Below are 16,135 nucleotides of genomic sequence, written 5' to 3'. Positions count from 1 at the left end.
AGCATGTGGAGATTTTGAGTGCCATTTCACTACTGACTCATCAAATATTTTGGTGAGACTCTTTGTGTGGCTTCTCCACCTTGTTTTGTTAAAGCCACAGTGCACCAACTAGCTTCTCCTTCCTGGAAGGTCTGCTGTGTTTGTTGTTTGTAGGGGTTCAGTCTGAAAGAACTAAAGTTTACATTAATGGAAGCAAGTCCGCTTCATTACAGATGTTAGTTGCAACTGTTTGTGAAATGTGTGGAAGTTGTATGGTCTGTGTTACAGAGCTTGTGGAGTTACGTTAATCAGAAATATCTGTTTAAATTGGTCATATTTCTAGTGCATTTTCACTGAAATAATTTTAGTTAAGTATTTGTAAAACATTTTGGTGGGGTTGTTAGTTGACCAGCCCTCAGATTTTATATGATAAATTCTGCTAAAATAAGAATGCACTTCCCCACTCTAGTTTTTTCAGACAACCTAGTAAATCAAGCTTTCATTGCTTAGCCAGTGTCTTACTGCAAAACACGTTAGAAGTTATTGAGTTTGAATATTCTTCCATTTCAAAATATTGTTTAATGACTGTTTCCACTGCATAATTAGTACAAGTAACTGTTTGCCAATTAGTTATGGGGGCAAGTAAGCTTTATTGGTTTTCTTGTTCCTGTAATAAGAGTGCTACCCAGTTTTTAAGTGATTTGTTGCTTGTCACCATATTTGCTGATTGATCAGATGTTTGTTTTTTATTTATTTATGTTTGGCATTTAAATGGTAATATAATGAAATATGTGCTGCCCTGTGTAAACCAGTGCACTGTTACTAGTTTACTAAAGTTAGTTCTTAGTCTGTTGTAGTTAATGTTGTACAGGACCTGCCCCATCCAGCAGCACACCTGAGGGTGGCGAATTCACAATGCCCACCCTGTCTGTTGAGTTATCCCACCTGTTGTCAGGCTGAATTGTATTTGTATATGTTCTCTTGGTCCTGAACTTATGTCACCAATGGACATGATGCATTGATTGTGTGTTACCAAATCTGCTGCTGTCATTTGAGTTTTATATTTAAAAGCCATTTGAAATTTTTTGTAAATAGTGAGGTTTTGATTATTAATATGCAGCTTGGCTCACTTTAGATACCTGCTAATGCATGATAAATTGCTTTTTTTCATAATTGTTTAAAATCTTTTGTTGATGTCAACTGCTAATCTCATTTCCTCATTAATATTTCACAAGTTGTTTAATTTCTTGTTTTTAAAAGCTATTTTACTGATGTCACAAGCTTGTTGAGTTTTATTTAAATAAAAGTTTATACATGTTTTCAACTGTGAACTCTAATTTCTTGCTTTCTGGCGCAGCCCTACCTCTCAACAGCATATTAAGCTGCTTTAGGGTAACTACACCCAGTTCAGAAACATCTCATCACATGATAGCAGGATCCATTAAACTGCAAACATATGTCTATTAACCATGCAGTGGAAAACTATAACTGGTCCTCTCAAGTTCATGTAGGTTGACTTTCTGATGGAGTACACAAATGATGAGTATGTCAGTACTCTTTTGCTGCTAGGTACATCCAACAACCAAGCTGCTGCTACTGCTGCTTGTGTGTATGCTGCATGGTACCCTCAAAGGCACAATCCTGATAAGAATGTTTTTCATCACCTGGAGCAACACCTTTGGGAACTCAGTAATCTTTGTCCACAAGTAATGGACAGAGATCATTCACCAGTCACGCCACTGGAGTGCATATGATATTGCAAGGCAGTTCCAGATATCTCAAAGACTGGTTGTTGAAGTGTTGCATGATACAGAACTGCATCTGTATAATTGCACATTATTTGAATGATTTCTTGAAGTCTTCAGCTGCCATTTTCTTTATTTCCTGTACAATTGTACAATTTCAACCTTAGACCATTTTCAGTATTTTATGGATGATAGCTTTGCAACAATGTCTCAAGAGTTACATGCTCCTAAAATAGCATGACCACCTCGAACTAATTTATGAGCATAACATGATGTCACAGGAGCAATGACATATACGATATAATCTGTTACCAAAAAATCACCCATAAAATACTTGAAAATAAACTGTCACAATGCCCATATAGTACTAGGGATGGAAATTTGGCTGAAACCAGATGTAAACAATAATGAAATTCTAAACTCAGATTGGAATGTATACCACAGAGACAGACTAGACAGTGAAGGGGGATGTGTGTTTATAGTGATAAAAAGTGCAATAGTATCAAAGGAAATTGATGGAGATCCAAAATGTGAAACAATTTGGGTGAAGGTCATGATTAAAGCAGGCTCAAGCATGGTAATTGGATGTCTCTATAGGCCCCTTGGTTCAGCAGCTGTTGTGACAGAACACCTGAAGGAAAATTTGGAAAAATATTTTGAGTCGATTTCCTGACCATGTTATAGTTTTGGGTGGAGATTTTAATTTACCAGATATAGACTGGGAAACTCAAACATTTATAATTGGTGGCAGGGACAAAGAATCCAGTGAAATTTTTTAAAGTGCATTATCTGGAAACTACCTTGAGCAGTTAAACAGAGACCAACTCGTGGCGATAACATGTTACACCTTCTGGTGACAAACAGACCCGAACTATTTGAAACAGTTAATGCAGAATAGGGAATCAGTGATCATAAAGCGGTTACAGCATCAGTGATTTCAGCCATAAATAGAAGTATTAAAACAGGTAGGAAGATTTTTCTGTTTAGCAAAAGTGACAAAAAGCAGATTTCAGAGTACTTGATGGCTCAACACAAAAGTTTTATCTCAAGTACAGACAGAGTTAAGGATCAGAGGACAAAGTTCAAAACCATCATACAATATGCATTAGATGAGTATGTGCCAAGCAAGATCATAAGAGATGGAAAAGAGCCACTGTGGTACAACAACCAAGTTAGAAAACTGCTACGGAAGTAAAGGGAACTTCACAGCAAACATAAACAAGCCAAAGCCTTGCAGACAAACAAAAATTACACAAAGCGAAATGTAGTGTGAGGAGAGCTATGCGAGAGGCATTCAACAAATTCGAAAGCCAAGTTCTGTATACTGACTTGGCAGAAAATCATAAGAAATTTTGGTCTTATGTCAAAGCGGTAGGTGGGTCGAAACAAAATGTCTAGACACTCCGTGACCAAAATGGTACTGAAACATAGGATGACAGACTAAAGGCCGAAATACTAAATGTCTTTTTCCAAAGCTATTTCTCAGAGGAAGACTGCACTGTAGTTCCTTCTATAGTTTGTCACACAGATGACAAAATGGTAGATATCAAGATAGATGACAAAGGGATAGAAAAACAATTAAAATCACTCAAAAGAGGAAAGGCCGCTGGACCTGATGGGATACCAGTTTGATTTTATACAGAGTATGTGGAGGAATTTGCTTCCCTTCCTGCAGCAGTGTACCATAGGTCTCTAGAAGAGCGTAGAATTCCAAAAGATTGGAGAAGGGCACAGGTCACCCCCATTTTCAAGAAGGGCGTAGAACAGATCAGCATAACTATAGACCTATTATCTCTAACGTCGATCAGTTGTAGAATTTTGGAAAACGTATTATGTTCGAGTATAATGACTTTTCTGGAGACTAGAAATCTACTCTGTAGGAATCATTCTCAATGGAGAGAAGTCTTCCGAAGTATGAGTTATTTCAGGTGTGCCACAGGGGAGTGTTGTAGGACCGTTGCTATTCATAATGTATATAAATGACCTTGTGGATAACATTGGAAGTTCACTGAGGCTTTCTGTGGATGATGCTGTAGTATATCGAGAGGTTGTAACAATGGAAAATTGTACTGAAATGCAGGAGGATCTGCAACGAACTGATGCATGGTGCAGCGAATGGCAACTGAATCTCAATGTAGACAAGTGTAATGTACTGCAAATACATAGAAAGAAAGATCCTTTATCATTCAGCTACAACATAGCAGGTCAGCAAATGGAAGCAGCTAATTTCATAAATTATCTCCGAGTAGGCATTAGGAATGATTTAAAATGGAATGACCATATAAAATTAATTGTCAGTAAAGCAGATTCCAGACTGAGATTCATTGGAAGAATTCCAAGGAAATGCAGTCTGAAAACAAAGGAAGTAGGTTATAGTACACTTGTTAACCCACTGTTTGAATACTGCTCACCAGTGGGGGATCTGAACCAGATAGGGTTGATAGAAGAGATAGAGAAGATCCAATCGAGAGCAGCACACTTCATTACATGATCATTTAGTAATTGCAAAAGCGTTACATAGATGATAGATAAACTCCAGTGGAAGACTCTGCAAGAGAGATGCTCAGTAGCTCGGTACGGGCTTTTGTTGAAGTTTCGAGAACATACCTTCTCCAAGGAGTCAAGCAGTATATTGCTCCCTCCTACGTATATCTTGCAAAGAGACCATGAGGATAAAACCAGAGCGATTAGAGCCCACACAGAGGCATACCAACAATCTTTCTTTCCATGAACAGTACAAGACTGGAATAGAAGGGAGAACCGATAGAGTTACTCAAGGTACTCTCTGCCACACACCGTCAGGTGGCTTGCGGAGTACGGATGTAGATTTAGGTGTAGATGTAGAAAATTGCCTAAGGCTGAAACTGTACAATTGTACAGGAAATAAAGAAAATAGCACCTGAAGACTTCAAGAAATCATTCAAAAAATTCATCACAGCTGCGGACCCTATCGCATTGAAAATTGCACATTAATTCAACACCAGTGACCAGAAAGCTGCATTTTATGAGTACAGATTTGTGAACGGTTTTTGCACCAAGTGGAAGATAATGAACATTTTATAAATAATGTGACTGACAAATCTAGTTTTACTTTTGAGCTATTTTCAACTTCCATAACTACCATTAATTATTGTGACATATGGTCGACTACATATGGGAGTTCGGTTCAGGCTGTGAGTCATGCTCTGATAGCCTAATGGTAAGGTGACTGCTGGCGATATGCATAAAATCTGGGTTCATGCCCCAGTCCAGCACAAATTTTCACTGTTGTCATTTCATTATGCAGCTGATGGTTGTCTATTTTCACTCTGCAAATACATTTCATGTACAGCCATTGTTGGTTGGAACACAACCCACAAGTCACACATAAATGTGGCTCCTGGCATACTTTGGCATAAACCTGTGAACTGGAATCATGGGAGGAATGCTTTTGGGCCCTTAACTGTTGCTGGACAAGTTGGATGCACCATTGTATCATAAGTTTCTTTGCAATACATTGCCTGACACATTACAAAATGTTCAACATGGTGTTTGGTGATAGCCATGGTTTCAACATGATAATGCACCTCTACTCTCTGGAATGAATGTGTGCAACAGTTTAAATGAATCATTTCCAGCAAAAGGGATTAGTTGTGGAGGTACATTGTTCTGTCTTCCACACTTCCTGTGCCTTAATCCACTTGACTTTTATTAGTGACGTCACCTAAAGGAAAAAGTTTATAGTACACCACACATGGATGTACACAACCTAACAGCTCACATGGATGCCCCTTCAAGAATGATGGTTGCAAGTGTGTTGCATATGGTCCAGCAAATTATGATCCATGAGTGGAAAAGTGTTTGCAAATACAAGTTGGTCACTTTGAACGTCTTCTCTAAAGTAACATTGCTTGTACATGTTTGTACCATCACTGTAAAGCCTAAATATCAAAGATACATAATGGAATTACTGTGCATAATGTAATGTGCCATCTATTGTATGTTTTGTACCTCACTGGATGCAGACGATGTTACTGTATCCAAAATTATTTTCTGTACAGTTTATTTGTGTCATGGACAAACAAAGTAGTCATTTATGTTTGTAAGAAGTTCATGTTATGTGTAAATGTTTAAATAAAGGTAATGGGGAAAGAAATAACAAGGTACCATATTATAGAGATGTAAATTGTATACAATTTGATGTTTCAACTGAAAAAAAAGTGGTTGATGTGAACGCGACTCAGACATCAGCAAATCTGCATATCCATTCTTCATGGCATTGCCTCATCTACTAAGTTAATGGAACAACTCCAGCACAGTGCAGAGTTCATGCTGCCAATTACAGTTTTTTTACTACATTTTATTATTTTGCAGAAACAGTTCAGGAAAATTTCGTATGTGATTTACCAATTTTTGAGAATACCAGTGAGGAAAATTGCGTAACAACTGCACCAGACTTACTTTAAGAGGAATTGGTCTCACTTCAGCAGGTTCATACAATATGAAGTTAAATGTGCCATACACTCCATCATTTATGTAGTACATGACAGATGTTATGGATCCATCCTTTTCATTCCTAAGCTCCCTTTTGGAGTGGACATTTGCAGCAAGTGTGTACGCAGAAGCAACATAAAAACGTCCAGGTTCTGCAATAACATGTGTCCCACAGTCAGGAAAGAATTCTTCCAGAGCATTATTCACCACCTCTGCTATCTGTAAAATTGGAGGGAAAATGACATATTGTATAACATTGTATTACAGTTATCAGTTTTCTGCACTATTATAGCTTTTGAATTGTTCTTTATCTGTGAAAGTTCTCCTTCTGGATGAGATTAAAAAAATTAGCTTTCAGCAAGAAAAACAAAGTCTGAGGGAAACTTAGATGTTTCCTAACAATTGAGATAAATAATAATGTTACCCTGTCCATAGAGCAGCCCTTGTGGCCAGGAAAACCACCACCAATATCAAGCAGTTTCATGGAAAATCCCAGAAACAACCCATGATCAAAAACCTTACGGGCTGCTGCAATAGCTTTCTGATAAACAGGTGGATCATCACAGCCAGAACCAACATGGAAGCTGACACCAACAATTTCTAATCCTAGTGAATGGGCCAGTGTCATTAGACATGGTGCATCTTTCTCTGGGTTACAACCAAATTTCTTCCCCAGGTAGCATTTTGCTACAGCTGCATCACATCGTATCCGTATCACCAGCCTGTAACATAAAAGACCAATTAACAGATTAAGCTAATCTCTTGGCCCCTATTGTCCTACACAGTATTTCCAGAAAATAAATTCTTCCAAGAATAACAATTTCTTTCATGAGTTTTTGACAGAACATTTATTTTTTTTTACAACAAAAGGAAAGTTGACATTAGAAAACTGAAAGTTGTATGATGAGAGAATGGGTGGCTATAACTTACCTTCAGAGTGTGAAACTCTAAGTTCCAGTGATATACACCATTTAAAGAAAGAGAACTTGAGATTTCAGAGAGAGTTGTTCAAAGATAGCACATTCAAAGGATGACAGACATACAGAACAAGAACTAATTATGGATTAAAGTGAAATAAAGAAGTGCAATTAGGAGCTAGTACAAAAGTGGAAAAGGAGACAGTGTAGAACCAACAGGGGGAGGGAGCGGGAGGAGTGAGTAAAGAAGTTGGAAAAAACAGTAAATGATTGAGCAATTAATGAAAGATAAACAAAAAAGGGGTTTCTTAATGGAGGTTTGTTACAGAGCCAGTAGGATAAAAAGATATCGTGGACAACAAGTTCATGTCTTTGGAGTCAGTACTGTGGGGGGAGGATCCAAATGGACCCTCTAGGACAACAAGCACTTGGGTCCCTTGAGTCATGGAGTACAACATGCTCAGCAGATGGGTACTGGGTGCTCTCTAGGTAGAACATTTTGCTGAGTTCAGTCATGTAGCCACAATTTAGTTCAGCTGCCTGAATGTTCTGTGGATCATGATTACATCACACTTTCATGGATCATTTTCACAATTATAGTGCTCTCTCTCTCTCTCTCTCTCTCTCTCTTTTTCCCCTACCCACCCACCCACCCACCCACCCACAAACACACACACACACACACACACATCACAATTATAGTGCTCTCTCTCTCTCTCTCTCTTTTTCCCCTACTCATCCACCCACACACATACACACAGTAGAAGAAGTTGTCAAGTAGGTATGACTTCAGCATGTGCTTGACATTAATTTTATTAAATTCTTTACATCAATCAGTAGTTGGTCAAAGATTTCTATGGATGGCGACCTCACTCCTTTCTGTACCACACTAAGGATGAGCAGTGAACAGCCATTTGTCCTCCTGGCATTATATTTATGAGTGTTACTGTTTTTTTTTTTCTTCAGACTCGGATTGATTTTTGACAAGAAACTTCAAAATGGAGTAAATATAGTGTGAGATTGTTGTCAGTATGCCCAACTGTTTAATGAAATATCCAAAAGAGGTTCTAGAGTGGACAGCACATATTATTCATATTGTGCTTCTGTGCAATAAACATTTCTTCCTCACTGACAAGTTACTAAGATTATGATGCCATAGGACACTAGTGGATAAAAAAAGAAAATGTATGTCACTTCTTAGGTATTTTTCTCTCCAAAATCTGTTAATATTAACAACGCAAAAGCTGCAGAGGTTAGATGTTTAAGAATATCTCTAACATGTGACTTCCACTTCAGGTTCTTACCAACATAAATACCTAAAATTTTTGAATATTGTGTTTAATTAATTGATTTACTCTTGTTTATTATTTCTATTATGTGGTCAGTCTTTACTGGTACCAAAACAAATGTATTGCGTTTTATCTGATTTCATTAACAGTCCATTTGCATAGAATCAGTTATTTAAGTTTCAATAATATTGTTGCAGATAAAGTTGAGTAGCTCTGTGGTGTGGTGGTTATGATACTAAATTGTTGCAAGGAGTGTCGTGAGTTCAAAACTCACATGGACCGTACAATTTTAATTTCTATATTTGGTTCAAGTACATTCTAGAGGTATCCACAAATGTCAAGAATAATTGTACTGGAATGTTCTGTAGCTGTATATATACTGTATGTGTCCTGGCCAGAGGCAGTTCACTCCACACTCTTGTATGTGCAACTGCTGAATAAACCTTCGTTATGTGAAGGTAGTGTTCATCATTCATCTAATTACACCTTCATCTACATGACATTATTCTGGTGGAGGTTCCAGGTATTGGAACTTGTGATACCACACATTATCGATGACATTGGCTCCCATCAGGCCACGACAGAGCTGCTGTTTACATGGCGAGAAACCCGAGTTTGAGCCATATTCAACAGATCACAATCTATCGGAGACAGAAGAAGAAGAGAATGTTACAATGACAGCAACTGTGTGCCACCACAGGAGACATCCTTCTGGGTTCTCTGGTGACAATGGCCAAGATCCAAACAAGTGGCTGAAGGTATATGAGCGTATAGCCAAATTTAATGAATGGGATGACACCGTGTGTTTGGCTAATGTATTTTTCTACTTGGAGGGCACTGCCAAGCAATGGTATGAGAACAATGAGGAGAAGTTCACAAACTTGCAACTATTCCAGGTGGAAATGCGCAAGTATTTTGGCGACACACAACGACATAAGTGCAAAGCTGAAAATAAATTAAAGTGCAGGACACAGTCTCCAGAAGAAACTACAACATCCTACATTCAAGATGTCTTGAAGCTGTGTAGAATAGTCAATCCCACAATGAAGGAGGAAGATAAGGTTACACATCTCATGAAGGGTGTTGCTGGGGACACGTATCAAGCCCTACTCCTGAAGGAGGTTTCAACAGCAGTATATCAGGACAATGCATCAAAAAAGAATTACACACAAGAAGTTTGAATGGCTTCCAAACATCATATCGATGTCTGTGATGGAGGAAGCAACTGATTTCACAAGTGTTCTTCATCAGAGAGTGAGAGAGGAAGTTGAGAAGGCACTTGGATTGCACAGTGAGCAAAAAACCAAGACACTTCATGAGATCATAAGGGAGGAAGTGGAACAGACATTGAACCCAATTTCTTGACCTTCATTTCCCTTTAAAACAGTAAAAAAGTCGAGAACCAGGCAAAGTTATGTTCCTACAATGCCGCATGAGGAACCTGTTTGGGCACCAAGTTAGACTGACATCTGGAGGAACCAGGATAGCCAACCAGTATGTTTCCACTGTGGCAGCAGATATTTGATGATGCCCATGCCAGAAGACAGCAGACTGATCTTAGCCGACACCAACTCTGGGATGATGAAGATGAACAAGAAGATGTGGGTGCAGGATGACGTAGATCACCATTGCCACAAGCTAGCTGCTGGAGAGTATGCTCCCCAACATGCCAATCAAGGTCTTCATCACTGTTTAGAAGCTCCAGCTGATCGCCTAGCTGCCACAACCTGGAAAACTAAAGGGTGCGACCTTCTTTGGAGGTGAGGCCGCCGAAGAGAAAAATCCTCCACTGTCAATCACTACAAAAATAATAGGAAACTACATCGATATCCTCATGGATGGCCAACCAGCCCAAGCTCTTGTGGACTCTGGAGCATCATATTCAGTCATTTCAGAGAAGTACCATTGCCAGCTGCAGAAAACCGTATTCGTCGACAACAAAACATCTCTGCTGAAGGTGGCTAATGGGAAATATGTAAACCCTACAGGAAGATGTACCATTTATGTGGGTATAAGTGGTCATACACAGTCCTTACAATTCATAATTTTACAAGAGTCTAGTCAATACATCATTCTCATATGGGACTGTTTGAAAGCTTCTCAGGCAATTATAGATTGTGGTCGCTCGAAGATTATGCTAGACGAGATGAGATACTGTGGACAGGAAGATGTGCATCCAAGTGTGTGGAGACCATGTGTGCTGGATGAAGCGATCATTCCTGCAGTCAGCACTAGAAAGGTAACTGTCATGTCTCATGCCATTAATCAACCCATGGATCTTGTAGTTGAATGTAAGAGAAGCATACCACTGAAGAATAACTTGGTCATCCCAGCCTCTGTCGTCTAGTTTAAGAATGGATTCGGTGATTTGTGGATAGTTAACTGTCATCGAGAACCGCAGTTTCTTCCAAGATGCATGTGCGTAGCAAATGCTGAGCTGTTAACTGAAGAACAGCTGAGCATCATAGAAACCTTCAAGGCTGAGTCTGTGTGCAAAATTAGTGCTACCACTATGAGACAAGATCTTCTAGCTCGACTATCACCAGATCTCACTAAGGAACAACAGAAGAAGCTACTTGTCATTCTTCAAGAGTTCTCTGAATGCTTCAATCCACAGTTGAACAAACTGATGGTGAAGCACTGGATTAGCACTGGAGAACATCAACCAAAAAGCCATGAGAAACTACTCAACTACGGAAAAAGAATGTCTTGCTATGATCTGGGCCATGTGCACATTTCGACAGTATCTCTATGAAATGTCATTCACAGTTGTTACAGACCATCATTCACTTTGTTGGTTGACAGGTCTTAAGGATCCAACAGGACGACTTGCTAGGTGGGCATTACATCTTCAAGAGTATGACATTACCATAGTGTACAAAAGTGGAAGAAAACAAGATGCCGACTGTCTCTCAAGAAACCCTGTGCAAGAACATAAAGACTTTGATGAAGATATTGACTGTCTCACTGCTCTCCAGTATCTCTCTGCTGAGCTGAAGAAGGACATCAAGATATCTCAAATTATGCTTGCCTTAAATCAGTCAGAGGATGTGAAAGGACAAGAAAACTTTGATCTGTTTGGAAAGAGGTGGCTACCACTGAGTCCCAAAGACATGCACTTAGATGTTATACAGAAATTCCATGACACACCTGAGGCTGGACGTTTATGATTTATTAAGACCTATGTTAGAATCTGCAAGAGATTTTTCTGGCCAGGTTTATTTAGGGGTGTCCGTCATTATGTGTCGCACTGTCGAGAGTGTCAGATGAGAAAGGCAGTTCCTTAGAAACCACCTGGCTGACTCATACCAATTCCACCAGCCGAAATGCCTTTCCAGCTTGTTGGGATTGACCTCCTCAGATAATTTCCAATGTCGGCTAGTGGCAATAGATGGATTGTTGTTTGCACTGATTATCTGACACGCTGTGCCATTGCAAAAGCTGTGAAAACAGCTGAAGCATCCAAGGCAGCCAAATTCATCATGGAAGACATTGTATTAAAACACGGTGCCCTAAGGTAATTAATTACGGATTGAGGGAAAGTTTTTCGATCGAATCTTGTGACAGAGATAAACCATCAGTGCAACATAACTCATCACATGATGACTGCCTACCATCCACAAACTAACAGCCTTACTGAATGCCTTAATAAGACCTTGGCTGACATGCTATCAATGTTTGTCAATGTTGAACAGAGCAACTGGGATTAGGTGCTACCTTTCGTGACATTTGCTTACAACACTGCCAAATAAGACCAAGACTATGGACACTGTGCTTCCGTTACACCCTGATGACATGGATGATGACTACATTGGCCACGTGTTAACCAGAGCTGAGGAAGCTCAGCAGTTAGCTCGACTCTGCACACTGCAGGCTCAAATAAATGATTGCCAAAAGTATGATGTGGGGCACCACCTTGTTGTCTACCAGCCTGGTGACCTCGTCTGGATCTTCACTCTTGTATGGATGGTTGATCTCTCTGAGAAGCTCCTCAGGCGCTACTTTGGACCTTATAAGGTTGTAAGACAGTTGGCTGATGTTACTCATGAAGTTGAAGATTTTGACCCCGACACAAGATGATGAAAGATCAGAGATACGGTCCACGTCCTTTGAATGAAGCCCTATAAGGATCCAGCAACCCAGGGTAAATTTGAAGCTCCAGTGACAGGCAACAAGCGGAAAGGTGACAAAGAGCATAGCAGCAAAAGAAGTTCTAAGAAGATCACCACCAGGGCGAGGATCAGTCATCAGGAGTCGGAGTATGCAGTACTGATGACTCATTCCTGGACTAGGAGGATGTAACACCAAGATGCTGTTCTCTTAAGGAGGGAGAAATTTTGCAGAAAAGTACATTCTAGAGGTATCCATAAATGTCAAGAATAATTATACTGGAATGTTCTATAGCTGTATATATACTTTATGTGTTCTGGCTGGAGGCTGTTCGCTCTATGCTATTGCATGTGCAAGTGTTGAATAAACCTTTGTTAAGTGAAGTTAGTTAGGCTTGATTACAGTACTTGCATCATCAGCAGATAGAATTATTTCTGCTTCTTGGATATATGAGGCAGTATTATTTCTCTATAATAAGAAAGAATGTAATATCAGTTCCTGCAGTACACCTTTAGTGATCATTCTCCAGATGTTGTTTCATTGTGCACACTCCCTGAGTTTCTTAATGAATTTACAGAGCCCTTCTCATTTTTGTTTCTTTTATTACATTCATTTCCCTTATGTCCAAATTCACTGTGGTTATGGCATTTAAAATGAAGCTGTTTTTCTCTGCCTGAATTGTGCCTATCAATTTTGCTAACATTTGTAAATTTCTTTTCTATTCTAATAACTGATATCATTCCTGTACATATTTTGTGTATATTGCAGGTTTCTTTTTATTCTTTGCATGCTTGTTTTCAGGAGCTGTGACCGTATTTTTCCTTAAGCAGAATTTCAGGTTTCTCATGGATGATGTCTCAATTGTAGTTACAACACAAACATATTATTGTGGCATTGTCAGAAAAAGTTGACACATGACATCAGTTTCTGTAACTGTTGCACCATTCAGTTGAAGATCACATATCAACTTGCAAATTCTAAAAAAAAATGCTCAGTCACTGTAATTTTTGTGGGACTGAAATTCATTTGCAGTAACAATTTACATAGAAGTAACGGGCTAGTGATGCTTTTTCTTTCAAATGTGTCACACAAAGTTTTCTGTGTGTGAAATGCCGTGATACAAGCTTTCACATATTCCAAATGGCTGTTCACAAACCGTTCTTTATTCTTGAACAACACTTTTTATCATGCTTTGACTCTTTCAAGTTGTTTGTCTCTTGCAATTTGTTCCTTTTCCATGTCACTTTGTAGATACCTCACTTTTCCTGTGCATTCTTCCACAATGAAATCCAATAAATCTAATTAGTCTAACATATCTTACAATTGAGATTTTCAGTTTCCAAAATTGCTTCCATCAAAAAGTGGAACATGATATTTGCTTTTATATTTTTCCAAATTTTTTTTCATTCCAAACTCATAAATCAGAAATACAAAACTGCTTGCATCATAGCTGTGTTTTAAATTAAACTTCCAGTTACTGACTTTCCATCTCTGAGCCCATAAGCTGTCAAGAAAGGCATTTGCAGAGGGTGATTACAAGCAAGAGACATTTAATTTGAACTGATTTATTCACTGAAGGAAAAGTAAAGAATGCAATGTCTCACATGCATGAAAGTATCTTTCCATCTCTGAGCCCATAAGCTGTCAAGAAAGGCATTTGCAGAGGGTGATTACAAGCAAGAGACATTTAATTTGAACTGATTTATTCACTGGAGAAAAATAAAGAATGCAATGTCTCACATGCATGCAAGTATACTGTATACTGTACAAGAAAGAAGGGAAATAAGAAAGACTCATTTCTTCTGTGTTCAGGGAATGCAATACACTAACAGTTCATGGTTGCAGATGACTTCACTAAATTTAATGATATAGCTAAAGCTTTAGCTTTGAATAATTCTTTCTATTCTTACAGACTTTTTGGCCATTGTTTGACACTTTTAGAATGTGATAAACTTTAAGTATTGCCATGTGAACATAGCATCTTAGAGCTTGTATATCTGCATTCATGTAATTATTTTTATGTGAATTAGACTGTAAAATGAATAATTAAGTGTGATTTTATTGTAATTATCATCTTCATTCTAAATTCTGCAAATACATTATTATATATCTATGGAACAAGAAATAAAACACATGAATCCTGAAATATTTAATTCCTTATGCTAAGTGAATTTTTACCCACTACACTACTCACTTGGCTGTAGGAAACAGGTTCTTTATTTTATGAAGCTCACATTCACTATCAAAAGTCATTAGACTGACACCTACAGCTGCTGCATGGCGAATGTGGGATAATGGTTTTGCAGGATGTGCAAAAATTATGTGTCTCGGATTGACACCAACAGACAGAACTTTATTGATTTCAGCCTGTGACAAACCAATATGATAAAGTTAGTCTCCATAAAAATTATATTCTGTGAAATCTAAATTAAGATGAACCTTCATTAATAGAAAATGTCTTTAAAAAATATAAAACATTCATTGGTGCACATGTTACTGACAATGTTAAAAAGAAAGGTTGATTTGGTAAACAGGAATATTTGATTTGATTTTTATTAGCCCCTGTCACCATGAAAAAACAGTAATACACACCATATCAAAAAGGTAATTACAGTACCATTAAATTATTTGACAGAATTGTTGGCCAGCACTTATATCCAAGAGACAAACTGTGACATACTGCCTAGCTTTCAGAATTAATAGCTTCTTCCTTGGCAAGATGAGAGGGATAGTTTGGGGAAGTTTAAAGAGGATGAGCAGGCCATTAAGACCCCTCAATGAGGAATACTGACCTATACTGGGGACAAGCACAGACAAAGATGTTCAACATTATTTTTACAAGATTTTTTTGTAATTATCTTTAATGTTACAATCTCTCATTTGTCATTGGTATTTTGATTAAAGCTAACATCTTAGTAGATAGTTCCATTTTCAATTTACAGATTTCTTACAGTATTAATGAAATATGGAATGTGAATATTTTATGTTACGATTTCTGTTAAAGTATCACAATTAACTTAAAAAAGTTTAAAGTAACAGTATTTTTTAAGAAAAATATTTATTTTTCTAGTTTAATAATAGTCTATCATATAACAAAACACTTTGTTTGTTAACTGTAACTAATTTTAATTATGTAAATAATTTGATGATGCTGTTGTCCCGACATAAACTTGTAATACGGCTGAATGGGACCACATGTTCTGACTACATCAATATAACATCAACATGAGAATATGAAGCCATGTTGTGCTTTGTAAACATTATTATCAGCCTATTTTCACATTATTTGGTATCTGTCTGTTACAATACTGATGATAACGATATTATGAAAATGACAGTTGCTATTCATCCTATAGCAGAGATACTGAGTCACAGATAGGCACAATTAAAAAAAACTGTCAGAAAGTGAGATTTTGGCCAACAACACCCATACAGGGATGAGGTGGAGTAAGGATAGGGCAGCAGGTGCAGTTGGTAGGTTCATTGGAGGGGAGGGGTGGGGGAGGTGGATGGGAGGGGGAAAGGATAGGAGAAGTAAAAAGACTGTGGGTGCATTGGCGGAATAGAGGGCTGTGTAGTGCTGGAATGGGAACAATAAAAGGCCTAGGTGGGTAAGGACAAT

At 38.2% G+C, this 16,135-nt stretch overlaps 2 protein-coding genes across 2 annotated transcripts in view; both read right to left on the bottom strand.

Annotated features, from left to right (window-relative positions):
• Positions 1–16,135, bottom strand: part of LOC126195492 (ornithine decarboxylase 2-like) — a 488,128-nt gene that overhangs the window by 253,644 nt on the left and 218,349 nt on the right. The gene's annotated exons all lie outside the window — the stretch shown is intronic.
• Positions 1–16,135, bottom strand: part of LOC126194681 (ornithine decarboxylase 1-like) — a 57,219-nt gene that overhangs the window by 26,687 nt on the left and 14,397 nt on the right. Inside the window, exons 4-6 of the mRNA XM_049932888.1 lie at positions 14,708–14,880; positions 6,622–6,919; positions 6,165–6,416 (exon numbers count right to left, since the gene is read on the bottom strand). Of these exons, the coding sequence (XP_049788845.1) occupies positions 6,165–6,416; positions 6,622–6,919; positions 14,708–14,880 (723 nt within the window). The remainder of the gene's footprint in view (positions 1–6,164; positions 6,417–6,621; positions 6,920–14,707; positions 14,881–16,135) is intronic.

This window comes from Schistocerca nitens, chromosome 7 (genome assembly GCF_023898315.1).
Source record: "Schistocerca nitens isolate TAMUIC-IGC-003100 chromosome 7, iqSchNite1.1, whole genome shotgun sequence".
NCBI lineage: Eukaryota > Metazoa > Arthropoda > Insecta > Orthoptera > Acrididae > Schistocerca > Schistocerca nitens.
This window is presented reverse-complemented; position numbering and strand designations above follow the sequence as displayed.